The 20705-nt window shown below is 37.3% G+C and overlaps 1 protein-coding gene across 1 annotated transcript; it reads right to left on the reverse strand.

Moving 5' to 3' along the window:
- Positions 1-1928: 1928 nt before the first annotated feature.
- On the reverse strand, positions 1929-13304 carry SLC26A2 (solute carrier family 26 member 2). The gene is made up of 4 exons (XM_044661797.1): positions 13247-13304; positions 11937-12009; positions 6212-6872; positions 1929-3449 (listed from the first exon to the last, which is right to left on the reverse strand). Exons 2-4 carry the CDS (start codon positions 11963-11965, stop codon positions 1929-1931), a joined length of 2211 nt encoding a protein of 736 aa, XP_044517732.1. The 5' UTR covers positions 11966-12009; positions 13247-13304.
- Between the last annotated feature and the right edge of the window lie 7401 nt (positions 13305-20705).

Here is a 20705-nt window from a genome sequence, read left to right on the forward strand (position 1 = left end):
CTAGAGATAGTCACCATGGAACATCTTTTTCCTGTACAGTGGTACAGTGAAATCATACCAAATTTCCTTTCCATCAAGGTAATTTGTGGTATTTTCTAATTGCTTCCCCAAAACTTTATTGAAAAAAAAAACCTTCATTCTGCAAACCAACCTTGCTTAATCACTTAAAGATCATTTAAGCTGATTAACCAAAACGTTAAAGCAGTTTCCCTGCCCATCCTTCCAGGTATGATGGCAATTCAATAAAATCCAACAAGCATCAAGTACCACCTATGTGTAATAACCATTTAAATACTTGTTGGAATGGATTCACTTAGGATTGTACCCCGTTGTCTGGATTTTTTTTAAAAGATGTACTACCAGGGGGAAGCTGGGTAGCTCAGTGGATTGAGAGCCAGGCCTAGAGATGGGAGGTCCTAGGTTCAAATCTGGCCTGAGACACTTCCCAGCTGTGTGACCCTGGGCAAGTCACTTGACCCCCATTGCCTACCTTACCACTCTTCTGCCTTGTAGCCAATACTCAGTATTGACTCTAAGACAGAAGGTAAGGGTTTAAAAAAAAAAAGAGATGTACTACCAGATAACTAGAGAAAGATTGTAGGATTTAGTACTACAAGGGATCTTGGAGATCATTTAAGCCAATCCCTTCATTTTACAGAGAACATTTAGGCCCAGAAAGATCCACCAATTTGGCCCATTATGGGTAGTAGTAGTAATAGGCAAACCATCTGAGATACAAACCCAGCTCTAACTCTAAGTCTTGTGTTCCTCACATCATTTTCATCTGAACAGATTCCTAGGAACGTAGAGTAGACAGAAAATTGTCAAAAAGTGTTCTGTGGTGGTGAAGTCCTTAGGAATAAGCATGAATGATGTGTGCCACAAAAAAGAAGAGGTAAAAAGTAGATCCCTCAAATCCTTGTTGATTTTGAAGACTCAGTTGCTATAGACTTAGTCTAAACAAATAAGGGAATATCAACTCACACCATACACTAGGTTGAGTATTTAGCCAGGCTCTTTGGGTACGAAGGTTTTCCAAAAATACCTTGTGTAAACCTAAGTCCCTGCGATATGTTAGCCTTACCAGAAAATGATTTGGTTTATAGGAAGCATTTTCCTCACAGCATGTGCTCCCAGGAGTCCTGATAGAGATCTACCTCCAGGGAATCCTCACCTAAAAAAGAGTGATTCCTTCTCAAAATGCTAGAGGTTCTAGAGAGGTAGACAGAAAAGCAAGGCACAAGAAATAGAATTGACTCTGTGAGACCCTGATTATCCCAAAGCCTCATCTCTTTGATAGGAAGCAAAAGTATAGCTGTAAGTAAGAGCAAGTGTTGTACATACTCTCTTTCCCACCATGTTCTTCCTGCTGCATTACCACAAAGATGGTGGTTCTACTATAAACTCACCCATAAGGTCAATGAATTTTAGAGCAGAAGGGACCTCATAAGTCATCTGGTCCAACCCCTTCACTTTATAAATGAGCAAACTGAGGTTCACAGTGGTTGTAACTTGTCTGCGGTTCACATGGTTTGGCAGTGGTAGGACTGAAGCCCAGGTTTCTTGATGTCTGTCAATTCCCTTCCTACCATACAATGCTGCCTCCCCCTTTTTAAGTCCCCCAGACTAGAATCCTTGTTCCCAAAAGGGAAAAAGTCCAAATGCATTTAAACTATAAAGCTTCTTAAGCATATCCCAAATATTTTTTATACCCTCACCTGCAGAAATGGGTATAACTAATAATTTCCCCTAATTCTGGCTAATTAATCTACCTGTGTGCCTCTAATCTAATCTACCTATGTGCCTCTCTCCTATCATATATGAGAACCTCAGTGACTTTTTATAATCATAGCAAACTACATAGGAGAGACAAACCTGTTGCCTTGATTTTCTTCCCATTCCCCCTCCACCCCTCTTTTTCCCAGTAATCAGTCAGTAGAAGTGTTTAAACCATTGGATGCATTCAAAGCTTTCTGTTTTTGCAAGTCCAGAGCAAAACATAATGCTTGGTGTATACTGTAGAAGAGAAGGGTTTCCTCTTCCTTTGTACAGTATTCTCCACTGTACAAAGAACTCCTCACAGAGGAATTGCATTGAGCCAGTAGAACCTGGATACCAATGTCTGCATAATCTTTGCGAACCTCTTTGAGTGTCTGGATTCCTGCTGTATCTAAAAATTGCAAGGCACTGCAGTCAATTACTATGGTATGGAGCTCTGGGGGCTCATGAGAGAGGCTGATGGAAACATCATCCTGGCAGCCACTGAAAGTCACTGTTTTCTCTCTGAGCTTTCTCTTTGCTGCCTTCTTCCGTGCTGCCTTCACCAAGATTGGGCTGACAGTTTTCTTGTACAAGGTAGATTTAAAACCTTCTTTGTTGATGTAGTAGAGGGGAGCTACAAAACGGAAAATCTTAATTCCTGGCTCAGTCTGAAGGTTCTTGTAGGCACACAAAGACTCATAGATTTCAGTCTCTTCCACATGACCAAGTATAGGAGTTTCTGGCTTCTGAGTTCGAAGGATGACACAAAACATAGAAAAGCAGACCCCAGTAAGCAGACCAATTTCAGTACTTATCAATGCAGAGGAGAGCATAGTAATAAACCAAATAACTGTATCCATTTTGCTAAGCCTCCACATGTTGGGCAGATCACCAAACTTCCGAAGGGCTCCCCGAAGATTTACAATGGTTATCACTCCAAGGACACATTTTTGGAGGGAGTAGAATAAAGGTGCTACTACAAGGAGGACCAATAAAAGAACCATTGCTGTCACCACACTAGAAAACTGAGTCTGACAGCCTGTAGACTCTTTGACTAAGGTCTTGGCAAGAGCTGCACTGGTTGTAAAGCAGTGGAAGAAGGAAGGGATGATATTACAAAAGCCAATGGCATACATTTCTTGATTGGCCTTGACTATGTAGCCATGTTTCTTGGCAAACATCTCTGATAGTGACACGGTAATAGCAAAACCAATGATAGAAATAGCTATTGCATCGACTGCCACATTAGGAATCAAGTTCCAATCAGGTGCTTTGGGAGGCAGGAACCCAGTTGGAATATGTCCAGCTATACTGGAGCCATACTTCTCATTCAGTTTTCCAAAATGAGATGCCAGTGTAGCTGCCACAACTACTACCAGCTCAGTGGGAATTGGTGCCTTAAGTTTGGATTTGAAGTGTTCATTGAGTTCTTTGGTTGGCACAAGGACAAGAAGGCACAAAAGGCTAGTAACAAGGTCACAGAGATTGGTTTTATGAATGTTTTTGAAGATATATATCCAGGTAGTAATGAGAGAGCCCATACCACTACTTCGAGGGATGTTTAGTCCTAGAAGATATTTGGCCTGAGAAGTAAGGATAGTAAAGGAGGTACCAGTGACAAATCCACTCAGCAAGGCATCAGAGAGGTAGACGGAGACAAAGCCCACCTGAAACAGGCCCATGGCTATCTGAAAGGAATCACATAAGACATTATACACATGCAAACTGTCAACACATGTTGCAGCTTAGTAAACTATCCTTGAAAGTTAAGGCCAGGGGCAGTGAGGTGGCTCAGTCAATACAGAGCCAGGCCTAGAGCTAGGAGGACCTGGGTTCAAATCTGTCCTCAAACACTTCCTAGTTGTGTGACCCTGGGCAAGTCATTTAACCTCAATTGCCTAGCCCTTACTGCCTCTTCTGTCTTAGAACTGATACTTAGTATGATTCTAAGACAAGAAGAAATGGTTTTAAAAAAAAAAGTTAAAGCCAAAAAAAAAAAATCTCCTTATAGCCTATATGCTAATGAATTTATCTGAACTTAGGCCGGTCTCCCAAAGAAAGACAGCAGACCACTTCAGGACCAGGACTTGATGCTTTTCTAACTTTTGCATGACCTGGCAGAGAATATTTCCTCCATTGGCATAGTCTCTGAAACACAGAATCAACTATATGCCACAACAAGGCACCAGCATAGGATTTAGGTAGAAGTCCTAACTAATTTTCAAAATTAATTGCACTTGGTCACCTTTGAAATTTTTATGGTTTTATTTTTCTTTCTTCGCTCCTTATAATTTGGTTCTCCTTATCCTTTCTCTTCACGGAAATAATTCTATTAAGATAGACATCAATAGGAATATATATACATATATATACACATATATATATATATATGGGAATCAATAGGAATGTAGATATCAATAGGACATACCATTATCTCCTCCTTTTGTTCTTCCCTGGCACCAAATAAAACAAGTTACTTCTATTATCATTGTTAATTATTTTCATTAACTCATGCTTATAACTTTTTAGTTTTTTACTTGTTTCCCTCATAACAATCTATAAGGGAATGGTGCAAGTATTACTACTCTCATTTTATAGATGAGGAACTTGGGGTTCAGAGACTAAAAATGGCTAGACCACAGTAACAGAGAAAGGAGGGAAGATAACAAGGAATTTATATAGTGTGCTAATGCATTACAAATATTATTCTATTTGATTCTCACAACAACCTGTGAAGTGGATAGTTGTGGAAATTGAGGAAGACAAGTTAAGTGACTTGCCCAATTCCCTTTCTAATTCCCATCTAATCCCTTTCTTTCCAGATGGTTTCTTTGCAAAATGCCATCTACAAAGGTTAATCTACAATATTAATGCCAATTTAAAATTAAATTTTGAATTAACTTTTTAAAATTACAAAATTAAGTTAAAACTTAAGACCATTTTAGTTCATGTTATCATGGATAAGCAGGTATTGTTAGTAAAACAGAATCAGTGATTTTCAACTTTCAGAAGAGGATCCTGTAGGGAAAATTACAATTATACCTAATACATATACAATAAAGTAATAGCATGTAGCCTAAAGATCTCCCTATTTTTTTTTCTTTAAATAATTGAAAGGGAATAATGTGAAAGATTTTAGGATTGTTCTATTTGGATTTAAAGGCAAAAGTAGGCCCAGTGGGTGGAAATTTGGTACAATTTTTTGGTACAATATGAAGATTTTCATAAACTATAAAGGAAACATTCCTAATTATTAGAACTGTCCAAAAGCAGAATGGTGAGTTCTCTGACACTACAGCTCTCCAAAGTTTGGGTGACAACTTAACAAGGATTTTGTGAAAGGGATTCAAGTTTCTGGTAAGAATTAAACTAAATGACCTTTGATGTCCCTTAAAATGACAAGATTTTTATAATTCCATGAAGTAGAAGTAACTGAAATTTATGAGATAGAATTTAAAACCAGGAAAGACCTAAGAAAACATATACCAACTGCCTCATTTTCCAAATGATCAATAGAAAGGGAAATTAATATGTCTATGGCCAAATAAATTGCAAAGATGTGATATAAAGCCAAATATGCTAAATCATATACTAAATCAAGTGATTTTCTCACTATGCCACATATGACATGTACCTTAAATACCTGGTCTGAATGCAGTAGGGAGGATATTGGAAGGAAATCCAAGTGTGATAGCTGACTGGTACTTTGGTGGGTATGTGATTTTGTTTAGTGTTAATCCTACCCTTCAGCAGTGCAGAACTAACTTCCCACGCTAACCTTTCATAAGTAATTTCTATTCATGTTTTCCCATAAATCCACCATACTGAATTTACCTAACATGTTGGAGGCCTTCCTCTGGTTCTTTTAATATCTCAGGGATATCATTGCACCATTTAAGTTTGCCATCTATCATCCAATATGAGACTCTCCCCTCTCCTTTTCTAATCTATACATTATATAGCAGTTTTTGCCAACCAAACTCGTCAATGATAATAGGTCTATTTACAACAAACCCACTAATACTTTCCACTTCAGGAATGATGATTTGTCCTATCTCCAAAGCTTTTGATCTATTAGTATCACTTCAAGATGATCTATGAGAGATTACAAGAGGACAATAAGTTAAATTCTGCCAATCTGAAACCCATAAAGCAAATGATTTTTTTTGCATTCTATTTCAGAATAGCTACTAAATAATGATTCTAAGGCAGAAGACTGGTAAGAGCTAGGCAAATGGAGATAAATTACTTGCCCAGGGTCACACAGCCAGGAAGTATCTGAGCCCACATTTGAACCCAGGTCTTCCCGAATTTAGGCCTGGGGCTCTATCCACTATACTCCTTAGACTCCCCAATAGCTGTATAATACTACAATTATAATTTTCTAGACATAATAACTCACATTAAATTATCATTTCTGCAGGAGCCTGTTTGTTCTACCACTTCTTACCTGATAAACTCCAGCTATGAAAGTAACTGTTGTGCCAACAGTAATTGCATAGCAGCTTTTATCACAGATCTGTCCTGATGTGTGGTTCACAGCTGGAATGATGATGCTTTCGTTTATGTGATCGAAGAGGCCAGGATAAGCTTTATGTTCCATCCCATAGCCAGCTTTATGCACCTCCCGATCAACTACTTCACCGATCATGAGGCACAACACTCCAAAAATACCCACTGAGATGTGTCTGGATGTCCCAAATAAGAAATAAATTATTCCAGCAAAAAAAGAAGTATATAAACCATAAATTGGCTCCTGGCCTGCTAGAAGAGAATATGCAATGGACTGTGGTACCAATAAGATGCCTACAATCAAGCCAGACATTATATCTCCAAGGAGATATTTTTTCAGGTCATACTTAGGGAGCCACTGCAAAACTGGCATGAAACCAAAAAACCAGTTTTTGGCTTTGGCTGGGCTACAACAGCAAGTCTTTTTCAACTTTTGGACCACATATTCTTTAAAGTCAGTACTTTTTTTTTCCTGGGGCTCCAGAAGAATTCTATGATAATGATGATAGTGGTTGTCACCTTTAGCAAGGTCAGAGGATGAGTCCACATAGTGATCTTCTTCTTTGTCTAACATTTCTTGAGATGAATCTTTCAGATTCCTAATATACAAAGAATAATTAAATTAACCAAGAAAGCACTTATATACAATTAAATGTCTCAACCCAATAGATGTTTATTTAGTTTTGGGGTTGGATTCATCTACTTCTGAGAGAGGATAGTTGTAAAGTTTTACTCTCTATTTCCTCCTTACTAATAAGCAATGCACTGAGCCAGGCACCAGACATATGGAGAAAAAAGCAAGATATCCTTGGCTCTCTGGGAGCTTACATTCTACTGGTGATATAACAACGTATACACAAAAATATCTTTTGGGATGCTTAAGAACTCTGAATAATACAATGACCAATAGTAATTCCAGAAGACTGATGATAAATGTCTCCCAGGGGCCAGCTGGGTGGCTCAGTGGATTGAAAGCCAGGCCTAGAGATGGGAGGTCCTAAGTTCAAATCTAGCCTCAGACATTTCCTAGCTATGTGACCCTGGGCAAGTCACTTGACCCCCATTGCCTAGCCCTTACCACTCTTCTGCCTCGGAGCCAATACATAGTATTGACTCCAAGACAGAAGGTAAGGGCCTTAAAATAAATAAATAATGAAAAAATTAAAAAAATTAATGTCTCCCATTTAACAACTGCAGATGTGGAATAAAGCATGCATTTCTGGACATGACCACAACCTACATTTTGATTTGAACAGAGATTTAGACTTCCCTTCCATTTGTTTTGAATTTGGGTCAGTCAGCAATCAGGGAATTGCCCACAGGCACTGCCCCCCTGGGTTAGATTAATTGAGGAATTGTAATTGGTTCCTGGGAGGTGATGTAGGAGAGCTAGTGGGTGAAGGGAAGAGCATATAAGGTGAGATCTGGCGTTGTTTCTGAGGCTGAGATTCTGAGACAGACTATGGGGTAATTCTTTACCTCATTTTTATATTTTCCTCTCTTATTATCTTTACCTAGTTGTAATAAAGCCACTAAAGCTACTAACAGCCTCTTGACTTAAAGAATTAATTTCTATATTTGTCAAACCCATTCTAACCATTACAGTATAGATACTAGGGAGAAATTATGATAACATTAAAAAATAAAAAACACTAATAAAAAAACTTATTCAAAAGAATTCTCCATCAAGACAGATTATACTGAGCAATGTAATATTAAAATATGATTATTTTAATACTGATGATAAATAATAAATTTAATGATAACAAATGCAATAAATAAAAATAAAATGGGAAAGTATTATATAGCAGATACAGTGCTGGACATGGATTCTGACACTAAGTTAATTCTTATCTCATAAGAATGCTAACCACATTCAGAGGAAGAACTGTGGAAGTAGATACACAGAAGAAAAATAACTACTTGATCACATGGGCTAATGGGGATATGATTGGGGATATAGACTATAAATGATCACCCTAGTGCAAATATCAATAATTTTGAAATATGTTTTGATCAATGACACATTTAAAACCCAGTGGAATTGTGTGTTGGCTATGGGAAGGTGGTGGCAGGGAGGGGAGGGAAAGAACGTGAATCTTGTAACCATGGGAAAATGTTCCTAATTATTTAATTAATTTAAAATTTAAAAAAAAAAATTCTTATCTCATTACTTATTTGGCTGCACTATTTGGGACTTCTCTACTATGCCCTGGTCTCAGATATCTTCTTCTACCCCTACCCTCCTTTTTCAGCTTCTTTTTGTGTATTATCTTGCTTCATTAAATTATAAGCTCCATGAAAGGCAGAGACTGTCTTTTTTTTTCTAAATTTGCATCCCCTGTACAGTGCCCGGTACATAGTAGATGTTTAATAAATATTTATTGAATACTATCTACAAAATTGTAGACAAGTTATAATCTGCATTAGTGGAGGGACTAATATTAGAAAATAAGTATTGTTTTACTAGCTTAAAGATAAGAAGTAGAGATGCTGGCTTGAGGAAGAATTGGAGTCTCAAATAGAGCAGAGAGTGTTAATTTCAACTGTTGACAGTTATAACGTTATTCTATGACAGTTTCACTGGCTGGGTGTGGTATTCCAGGAGGGAGCTTCTGGCAATCAACAGAGCCATACGTAGCTTCTTTCTCTCTCAGGGTTGGAGAAGGTAACATCTTTGCCTCTCTCTATCTCGGTCTGAGGGAAAGACTTGAAGGAGTGGAGTGTTTTCTTTTCCAACTTGGGAAACACTATTTATTTATCTGTTACTGTCTATAGATTGGTTAAACTGTGAAAAGACCAAACAAAACCTGGTCTTTGGTTTAGACTCTGAGTCTGTTAAGGCTCAGAGTCCTAACTTGATTCTTGTGGAGACTCAACCAGTTAGCCTTGGTTATCTTTGTAACTTAAAGGCAACGGTTAAGAGTTAGAGTGGTTAGGTTTATTTACAATAGTATAAATTTGGTTAGATCAGGGAGGATTAGCATAGCCTGTGAACCACAGGAGAAGCGCTTCCTTGTGGGATCTGGGAGTTTATTTGAGTGGAGTTAGAATCCTTTAGAATTAGAAATCCTTTTTCCTTTACATATATTTAAATAAATTGTTTATTTTTCATAAATGAGTTTCTTTAGTGTTCCTTGTGCCTGGCCCTGCTTCACTTACCACCGAAGATACTTTGATAACATCTATTAAAAGTATCTAGAAACAATTTTGAACCTTTGTTTCTAGTTCTTTATCCTTTAATTAATCCTATAATTTTAGCTCTATTATGGTCACAGAATTTTAAAGTTGAGAGGGACCTCAGAGAATATTCTAGTCCAATGCCCTCATTTTACCAATGGGGAAACTGAGACCCAGGGAGGTGAAATGATTTGACAAAGAACCCAGAGGTAATGAGCAAGTAGAACTAGGATTTGAACCTAAGTCTCTTGATTCTAATTCCAGTGTTGAGTTTCTATTTTTCCTGATACTAAATTTACACATACCATAAAAGACCATAACTTGAACTGCCACCAGGCATCCAGAACCCATTAATGGGTTCCTAGAATGACTGATTTCTCCAAGGATATAGCCTAGTGCCTGAAACATAGTAGGCATTTAATAAATGCTTGTTGATAAACTTTTGGGAGCAATTTTTTTATGAGTGTTGCCCTAATCTCCTTGTCTAGGATTCAGGGGTTCCCCAAATCACAGCCCACCAGATGCTTCAACCTGACCGTCACTAGGTACATGAGAAACCTCCTAGTCCATCTACCCCAGAGCAACCACTCTAATAATTACAGGAATTTTTCCTAGTCTTAGGTCAAGCTCAGGTAAACTAGAAATTAAAATTAAAATTAATGTAGCAGAGTTAAGAACAAAGCTCATGTCAGCAATAATCTTAGGGCCCAATATGTTCTCTTCTGTGTATCTTTGATGTTTCTTTTTCTTATACCATGTTTCTTGTACCAGACTTTGATAGATTCATCTTAGGTTCCCAGACAATTCTCCTTCCCTTCCCCCACCCTTTTCCTCTTAATCCTACAAAGATTTTCTAAAATTTGATCTCTCTGTCTATGCAGGGCAGGTCTCCTGCCTATCCAGGGCTGGGCTGATAGGTGGGCAAGCCAATGTAAACAGATCATTAGCATCCAGGCACTAAAACAAATTCTTCCAAATCTATTTCCTGACAAGCACCAGGTTCTCCATTGATTGAATGTTATATTGCCATGGGCACAGTCATTTACTACTAAGAGGCTCAGGATATAATAGAGCATAGTATTAGGGTTAAGGAGTGAGAGTGGGAGTATTAAAAACTGTACCACTAGCTACATGACCTTGGTCAGGTTTACCTCTTTGGCTTTTGGTTTCCCCACCTATAAAACAGAGGAGGAAGAAAAGGATAAGAATTATTTATTACTCTGAAATTCTGTGATTATATTTCACAGAAAGTCACAGAAGGGCCCCAAAGGCCAGGGCTCTTTCATCTCTTTGATGATTGGTGATACTTACTGCTTCTTTGAGGTCTCTTCCAGCACTACAGCTATGACCCTAGGATCCTTCATAAAATGGGGTCTAAAAGGGCAGGCATCTATTGAATATGCTGGGGAGCAGAAAAGGACCCCAATAGAAGAAATTCCCTCTCCTCAAAAATTCCATAGCACATTCTTTTGTCAACTTTTTGTTTTTTTAAAAACTCTTTGTCTTAGTAACAATTTAGTAACAACTCTAAGGGCACGGGCTAGGCAAAAGGGGTTAAATGGCTTGCCCAGTTTCACACAGCTAAGAAGTATCTGAGGCCAGATTTAAACCCAAGCCCTTCCAACTCTAGGCCTGGTGCTTTATCCACTGTGCCACCTAGCCACCCCACCTTCATCTTCCTTTAACATATAAGCAGCATGACATACAAAATAGAATGCTGGTCAAGAGACTTCATTTCAAATCCTACTTCCAACACAGCTGTGTCCAGGTGCAAGTCATTAAGCGAACTCAAAATCTGTGTTTCGTCATTTGTAAAAGTATTAAAATGCTTACAGTACCTACCTTACATGATTGTTGTGAAAAAAAAAATCCATTGTCAAAGTCACACAGAAACTTGAGTTTTAAAATGCGATTACTCCTGGTAAGGAGCAACCTTACCACTCCTGTGTATCTTATTATGAATTTCTGTTACCAGACAATCTCCTTGCTTCCCACCTGGGTGGTAACTTTGAGGTATGACAGGACTAGACAGAGCTGCACATTGGGGTGAGTGGAGCAGAGAAAGCTCTGGACACCCAAAAGGAACTATGGAGGCAGGCAGCAGGGATATGGAAGCTAGTAAGAGGAAGGCACCAAAGACACCTTGTTGTACTTGGCAGTTTGCTTTTCAGCCTCTGGCAGGTATGTCATTGGCAAATCCTCTTTCAGAGGGCAGTTACACACACTTGCTGCACTGTATAACCATGAAGTTGGGCACAAAGTAAGTTGAAAAACTGGTCATATCTTGTAACTGGGGCAAATGTTGAAAGAGCTCAACTCTACAAGCATAAGAAGAAATTTAAGTGGCTTTTAATCATTTATAAGGATTCTTCTATAGTAGTTTGATGATTTGTAACTGTGTGATTTAAATAAGATAAAATAGGAATGTGTAGGAAGTAGTCAAAGCCTCTATAATGATGAAAATGCCATACACTTCCCCTTACCTTGCCACACACTCTGGAGACTGTAGCATGGGGAGACTGGGCTCCTAACCCTGATATTTCATGGCCAAATCAACTGAGAAAGGGAAGGAAAAAAGGTGGTTATAACCCCTATTACTGGAATTTATCCTGAAATCTATTTCATAAACCCTGTTCCGGACCCCTGTTCATAATTTCTGTTGAGTCATTACCTATGCTTATGAAACTTGTAGTACTTAAAAACTCAGGGTCTTGGATCAAAGTTAGTATGTATAGACCCTGGCTTTTGTAACCTGCTTACACATACAGTAAAGCCAGTCTTGCTTGATCTTTACCTAATTTTTTTTTGAACATAGGTCCTATTTTCTGGCCATAAAGGAGCTTATTATTTAGTTGGGCAGATAGAGCATTAGTGTCGAACAATTAGATAATAACACATACAATTTTTGAAAGTCTTAACTGTGCAAAAGAGACAGAAAGTAAAAACAAAAGAATTTAGAAAAGAAAAAAATCAATACAACAATTATTTCGTGAATGAGATGAGACTTGAGCTGTGCCATAAAAAGGAAAAATAGATTATCTGCTATTTTGGATCATTCACTGCTCTCCCCAACCAGAAAGGAAAATACAAAGCTAACTGTATATGAAAAATAAGGGTAAGCAGGCAAATATTCTACTATGTGCAAAACCTTGGATTAACAAACAGTGCTAGGAGGTTAAACATTCTGATGGTCCCCTATACCTATACCTATATTGCTGGTAATACAAAACAATTAAATAAAGAGTCCCAAACAAAGCAACAAGCCAAGAATGTAGTTTTCTTGGGAATAAGAGTTGCAAAGCTGGTTTGTTAAATAGTGAACATAAATAGAACAAACATGATTTTTTTTAAAAATCCAATTTTCTCTTATTAGCCAAGTATCCAATTCTGTTATTGGCTAGTATCCAACAAGAAATACAATATCTGTGAGGCAAAAAAAAAGCTTTAAGCTAGTTATCTTTCTTTGATATAGTGCAATGAAGCCAGTAAACAATGAAAGTTTAATTCAATTATTAAGAATTCAGATAATTTATCATGAGTACCAACAAAATATCATTGGAGTACCTAAAATTCTGAATAAAAGTTCCAAGACTCAGGATCTTTTGAATAGTATGTGATGTGAAGAGAGGTGAATAAATTCTACATAATCATCATAATTTGAGCAAGTAATATTTTGTATAAAGTTCGGAGACAATTCCTAAGTTTTACAAAGGTGCTAGGAAGGAATTAGGTTAGTGCTTTAATGAACATTATGTGACTGGCCCTTCTTTCTTCCTATTTTCTACATACCTACCTGAGAATGAGAATTTATTAGGTAAGGAATAATTCTTAATTTTCCTCTTGGGATTCTTGTGCAGAATTTTCACTTGTGCTTAATCATCAAAGATATGGAAAGTTCCTTGCTCAGGGACATGTAGGTGACCTCTCTTTCCCTACTGAAAGGAAAAAAACAAAAAGAACTAGAATTAAGATGTGTTCTTTGTTTTTTGGGAATTTTTTTCCTAAAGATGCTTTTTATTTTAAATCTTCATTTAATTTATATAGCAGGATCCTTCTGCTGTTTGATTCTTGAAAATAAACTGCGTTTTCTATGGTAAAATTCCAAATTACTTTTTAAAATATCAAAATGAAACAATAAACTTGACTCCATTATCTGGGGAATACTAATTAGGGATAGTCATAGCATAACTATAAACTTGTAAAATAACATGATCATTAATACCATTTTAAATGATTTTTCAGTGGACAGATTTCATCTGGATACCTTTATCAATCTCATCTAAAAAACGGTAGGGTAGGTAAGATGGACTGGAGAAAAGAGTCAAAGAGAGACAAAGAGCCAGAACTAGAGAGAAGTCCATAAACCTCAAATTCCCAATCAAAATTTCTAGTTCTCATCCTCAATTCCACATGTAATTCTTAACAAAAACTTCAAATGTATACCTTTTTTTCTGCAAGTAATCACAGCCCAATGAAGAACAGAGATCCAAACCACCCCCTCTGGACCTCAGCCTTCTCATTTATAAAAAGAAGGATCTGAACTAGATAATCTCCAAGTCCCCTTTCCAGAACTATATTCCTAAGCATTGAGAGGAAGCCTGGAAAACTTGAAAGAACCAAAGATTCAGAGAGGACACTTGTTATGACTGATCAGTTTGCTGCAGAGAGGTTAAAAATTATATATGGTAATGGAAATGTGCTTTCATCTCCTGAAAATAAAAAGGAGAAATTATAGAAAACAGAAGAGAAGTGAAGAAAAGCTAAGAGGAAAGAGCTAATGGCAGGAAAAAAGAAAATATGTGGAAATCAGAAATATGGCAAGTAGCATTTAGTAGCAATACAGATTAAAAACCAATGGACCGCTTTTTGTGGTGGCAAAGAACTGGAAAAGGAAGATATGTCCTTCAATTGGGGAATGGCTGAACAAATTGTGGTATATGCTGGTGATGGAATACTATTGTGCTAAAAGGAATAATAAACTGGAGGAATTCCTATGAATTGGAAAGACCTCCAGGAACTGATGCAGAGTGAAAGGAGCAGAGCCAGAAGAACACTATACACAGAGACTGATACACTGTGGTAAAATCGAATGTAATGAACTTCTATACCAGCAGCAATGCAATGACCCAGGACAACTCTGAGGGATTTATGGTAAAGAACACTACCCACATTCAGAGGAAGAACTGCAGGAGAGGAAACAAAGAAGATAAACAATTGCTTGAATGCATGGGCTGAGGTGGACATGATTGGGGATGTAGACTCGAAACGACCACACCAATGCAACTATCAACAATTTGGAAATAGGCCCTGAACAAGGACACGTTACAACCAGTGGAAATGTGCGTCGGCCATGGGTGGGGGAAGAGCGGGGGGTGAAGGGGAAAGTAGGGGCATGAAGCATGTAAACATGTTAAAAATGAATATTAATAATTGTTAAAAAAAAACCAATGGCCACAAAGAGGTATATGAAGGAAATTGCTCTGTATGCTCATTCAAAGCCCTATGTACTCTAACATGCCAAAAGCAGAACACCTGGAGCACTAAGCAAGGTGTGTCTGGTGGGGAAGGTGGTTAAATCTATGGTTAAAAGATATGTTAAAGTAGTTAAAGATGACCACTCCCATTGGGTAATTATTGCAGACTGGAAACAGGGGTCATAGGATTTGGGAAAATTAAAGAACTTGAAGGCTAGGGGTTTGAAGGGGCAAAGGGTTGGCATAACAGAGCAAGGTAGGTACTAAATTTTTTTTTAAAGGAGATGACAGCAACAAGTTCTGGCCAGAATGTAGCAAATTTTAAAGGTATATAGAGGATTCCTGAGTTATTGGGACAGAGAAAGAATCTGTAAGTGGGATTGGAAAAGCAAAGAGTAGGCTAACCTTCCTTCTGGCCCTGTTTGTTGGGATGAGAGAAGGAGGAGCCATCCTTGAAGAGATGTAGTGTTTTCAGAAAAAAGTAAGGTTTTCCTGAACACCAGAAGATAAAAAGCATAACAGAGGAAAGATATCTAAGATGAAACAAAGTTTAACAGTGGGTTTCAGAGGGCACTGTGGAAAGGGAGGGCAGAAGAAGGCAGTTTCTATAAAACAGTGGTTCCCAAACTTTTTTGGCCTACTGCCTCCTTTCCAGAAAAAAATATTACTTAGCGCCCCTTGGAAATTATGAAATTGAACTCAGAATAGAATGCAATACAAAAAAAGTATGGCTATCACCGCCCACCCTGGATTGCTCCAGCACCCTCCAGGGGGTGGTAGCGCCCACTTTGGGAATCACTGCTATAGAGGGGAGGGATACTGGTGGTAGCTGGGTACACTTAGATCCTGTTGAAAGCTCCCAGGCCACGTAGTGCATCAGAAGCAATATGACACCTTGGCTAGGGAGGATCCTGGAGAGTGAGAGAGGCATTATAGTCACAGGATGCTAAAGGAGGCAATCTAAATGGTGAGGGGAAAGAGTTGAATCTTAAGGAAGGTCTTTAAGGCCAGTACTTTGTGGGAGAGAAAGGGAAAGAGGAAAGCACACCTTTCCAGATGTCAACACCTAAGTGGGAAAGCCTGATTTTAATCATGCTACTTCCAGCTCTACCTAAAAGCATCTATGCCTGCCTTTTATTGTAGCAAAGTTCATTTATACAGTAGGGATGAACTCAATATGAAAATTTGCATATAGCTCTGGGTTAGGGGGAAAGGGGAGAGGTATCCAAGACATACACTTGTAGTATAGGGACAAGCAAAATCATTTAGCCTATGTCCCACATGATCTACATCTGCCTCTGTATCACAAAAGTATTTAAGGGTGCCAAGTAATTAATGAATGCATAGTACACTTTCTAAAGATTTCTATCAAAGAAGTTTAAATGAAAAAGCTTCTGCTAGCCTTCAGCTCAGGAGAATGCCTCATTCTGCACTGTTGGTGGAGCTGTGGACTGATCCAACCATTCCAGAAAGTAATTTGGAACTGTTTTCAAATGGCTATAAAACTGTGCATATGCAGTACCCAATAATACCACTATTACATCTGTATCCCAATGAGATAAAAGAAAAAGGAAAAAGACTTATATGTACAAAAATATTTATAGCAGCTTTTTTTGTGGTAGTAAAGAATTAAAAATTGAAATGATTTCCATCAGCTGGGGAATGGCTGAACAAGTTGTGATATACGATTGTAATGGAATGTGATTGTGTGATAAGAAATGATAAGCAGGATGATTTCAGAAAAACCTGGCAAGACATATGAACTAATGTAAAGTGAAGTGCACAGAACCAGAACATTGCACACAATAACAGCAATATTATATGATGATCAACTCTGAAAGATTTAGCTATTCTCAGTGCTTCAATGATTCAAGACAATTCTGAAGAACTTATGATTAAAAAAATGCTCTCTGCTTCCAGTGAAAAAACTAAGAGCTTGAATGCAAATTGAAACATATTGTGAAAATTTTTTTCTCAGGGTCTTTTTGGTTTGCATTTTCTTTTGTAACATAGCTAACATGGAAATGGTTTTGTTATGAATAATATTGATATAGATGGATATTAAGAGTATTAATAGTTTATTTAAAGCCATATTGGAAATTAAGAAGGCCATGCGCCTGCTAAGATCTAAGTCAACTCGCCCACCATTACCTTCTCCCACCTGGCTGCTTCCTACGAAAGAGAGCGTCTCCCAATCCTATCAGGAGTCTTATACCTCTGTATACGCAATCACACTTCCTCTTGTAAGAGGAATCATGGGAAATGTAGTTTCTGAGTCCCCTAAATGTCCACAGGAAGTTTATATCATATTTCTAAATATTAAAGCTTAATGAACCCCAAATTTCCACTAATACATCCCCCCTGAGAGCGGAAAGAGACTGGTCTCGTTTCCTTGAATCCTCTCATAAACATAACTTTTAAATTACAGAAATTTGGGGATAAAAGAAAAGAGGACAAAAACTAGCCACATTGACAAAAAGCCAATTGGGGGAAGTCCCCTACTGGCATAAGCGTGTACATTCAAAACAAATGCATTCAACTCCCCATAGTTCAATCAACTGCACTCCAAAGTTCATTTGCATCTTCATGATCTAGTGAAGGTTCTTCAGGCATCTTCATGGTGCTTTCTCCAAACAGGTTTGTTGTCTGGATTCTGGAGAGATGGCAAATTTCTTATCCTGAAATTACTCTCAAAAGAATTTAAACTTTACAGTTTGCATGACTACACATGTATAATCTCTATTAAATTGCTTGCCTTTTAAGGAGGGAGGAAAGGAGGAGTGGAGAAAAAATTGGAACTCAAAAATTTTTAAAAAACAAATGTTAAAAATATTTTTACATGTGCTGAGGTTTTTAAAACACAAGTATCTCTATCTATGCAGAAATAATTGCACTATAGTTCTTCAAATAAAGGATTTAGTAGGGACATATAATTGCATAATACTCAACTTACATTAAGAATTGAGTAAAGCAACTGTGAGAAAAATATTCATTAAATAGAGTGAAACCCATTTACCAGAATTAAAGTCTTATACCTCTAGAGAAAAAGACCTGGCAGGTTCTAACAAGCTATAAAAGTTTCTAGACTTGAGGTATAGAGGCATTTGATGGGGAAAGCCCTGGAGACTCAGGTTAGGATCCTGGGCTCTGGCATTTACTATGTGTGTTACTATGGGTAATCTCTATGAATGCCAGTTTATTCCTCTGCAAAAATATTAGTTATCTTTGTACTAAAGATCTCACAGGACTGTTGAGAGGAAAACATGTTACCATTATGCAAGAATGATTATGTGAAAGAATGTTAATTTTGTCATTTCAACTGAAAATGTTAAGAAAGAAATTATATATATAAATAATATCATAGATTGTGAAAGGGAATTTTTTTTATTTTAATTTAATCAAGTACTTGGAGTGCTCCACCCTTTTAACTTAATCAGTCAGGAAAACTTGTGAATCCTTTTGATAAGAGTTCACACCCTCAGAGGTCAGGAAGTGGATCCCACAGACACTGACCCCTGGGCAGTACTAGGCAAATTGAGAGACTTTGATTGGTTCCTGAGATATGATAGACCAGCCTATAGTGAAAGGAAGGAGGAACCAGAGAGATGAGAGGTAACATGAAGAAAACTGCTTATAAAAGCCAGCCAAGAGCATTCTGGGTCACTTCTTCTGCTTCTACTGCCCTTGTGGTTCTTGCTATAATAGGACTTCTTCTGCTTCTTCTACACTGGTGGCTCTTGCTGAGGGAGGACTTCTGCGTTGGTGTCTCTGCGCTGGATTCTTCTGTGTAGCACTTCTTCCGCTTTGGAGGCTGAGACTCTCCTGCTCCTCTGGCCAGAGATTGGAACTTTGTTGGGGAGCAAGCTAGATTTCTTCAGAACAGAATTAGAGTGGTAGGCTAAACAATTCCCCTATCACCTTCCTACACTTCCCTCTTTACTATCTCTACCCTGCTGTAATAAAGCTACTAAAGCTGTTAATAGCCTTGTGACTTGAGTTAATTTTATAAATGGTGACCACAATAATTTTTTAAATTCTTATATTTGTCTAACCCATTTTTAATTATTACAAAATTATATTATATTCATAAATGTGTCATATTTATAAGTAATATCAATTAAGAAAAGATTAAGAAATAAATATCTTTCCAACCTAAAGTCCTTTGTATATGTTTCCTCTTACTTTATACCTAATCTCTTTCTTTGAGGAAAGTGTATAAAAGATCAAGAATAAAAGCTAAAGGCATGGAAAATGGACATAGGCAGAAAGCAGATTTTAATTTGAGAAATCTCTCTATGTCTCTCCCCACAAAGGGATCAATCATGATTCACTTAAAACCAGGTTGCTGGCTTTTCCCTAGTTTCCTGAAGAGATTTAAGTATTGATCAGACAAAGGAGATCACTTTGATTATTTAGGTTCACCTGTGAACTAGCTAAGGGAAAGCCCTTGAAGGACATGGTTGAAGAGATGAGTAATTTTAGGAGGATGACTCTCTAGGGGTCTTCATTCTGTAAAGATTAAGTGACTCTACTTCTATTATGGAGTATAATCTTAACTCAAAATTTATTTTATCAGTGACACTATCCTTCAAGATTACTATAAATGCCTTGTGTTAGAGAGATATCCAAGGGTATGGGGGGCTATACTAATTTGGATATTTCCCTTCAAAGCAGAACAATGCTTAAATGGAGAATCAAATTAAATTAATTAAAATTGTGATGACAGACTTGTGGCTAAAATACAGAATATAGGATCAATAATAGTTACATTAGAAGAAGCTTATCACCAGAAAGGGCATAGTGGACAGAAAGCCAGACCTGGTATAATGAAAACGCATCTTTAAATGGGGCCACAGGCATTTACTAACTATGTGATTCTGAGCAAGTCACTTATCCATGTGTGCCTCAGTTTCCTCATATATAAAATGAGCTAGAGAAGGAAATAGCAATTCATTCCATTATTTTTGTCAAGAAAATTCCAAATAAGGTAACAAGCAGGAGGACACAACTGAAAAAACAACTCAACAAAATCACCAGAAAGCTGGCAGAGTGAAATAAGAAGATCTAAGAAAATAAACTATAGCTGCTTAAGGCTTTCAAGGCCTTTGATCTTTTTTTTATCCTAAACCCTTCAGTTGGACTTTGAAGCATAATTATACATTGAATTGCAAATTCAAAAAAGTGGTTTAAAATAATACCACCAAGTTCTAAGGTATTTAAGAAGTTAGCTTAATTAAAGCATTCAATTTGTATTGGAATGATGCAAGATAGAGGCTTGTAATTCATAGGATAAAATAATGAATATGGGGTAAGTGGTAGGAGTAAGAATGAAATAATGGTTAGGGTTAGATAGGCATTGCTGGTTTTAATGGGAAGAGAATTCAATGTAACTTTGAATTACTAATTGAGGGAAATATAGTTAAGAGTTGATAAATAATTTGTATGTAGAAAAATAGGTTTAATAGGGTAGATAGTGCTAGGATGGTTGCTAAAAAAATATTATTATAGGCAATAAGTTCTTGTAGAATTAATCATTTTGGTATGAAACCAGTTAATGGTGGTAGTCCTCCTAGGGATAGTAGTTAGTAGCATAATCATTGTAATAGGGGCAGATTTATTTCCTATGTTTGCTAGGGAGTTGACTTTGGTTGTGGATGAGTGTTAAAAATATAGTAAGTGTAGTGGCGTAGTAAATTACTAGGTTTAATAGAATAAGTGTAGTATAAATTATGATAATGATGGCTATTCATCCTATGTGGGCAATTGATAAATAGTCTA

This window comes from Gracilinanus agilis, chromosome 2 (genome assembly GCF_016433145.1).
Source record: "Gracilinanus agilis isolate LMUSP501 chromosome 2, AgileGrace, whole genome shotgun sequence".
Lineage (NCBI taxonomy): Eukaryota > Metazoa > Chordata > Mammalia > Didelphimorphia > Didelphidae > Gracilinanus > Gracilinanus agilis.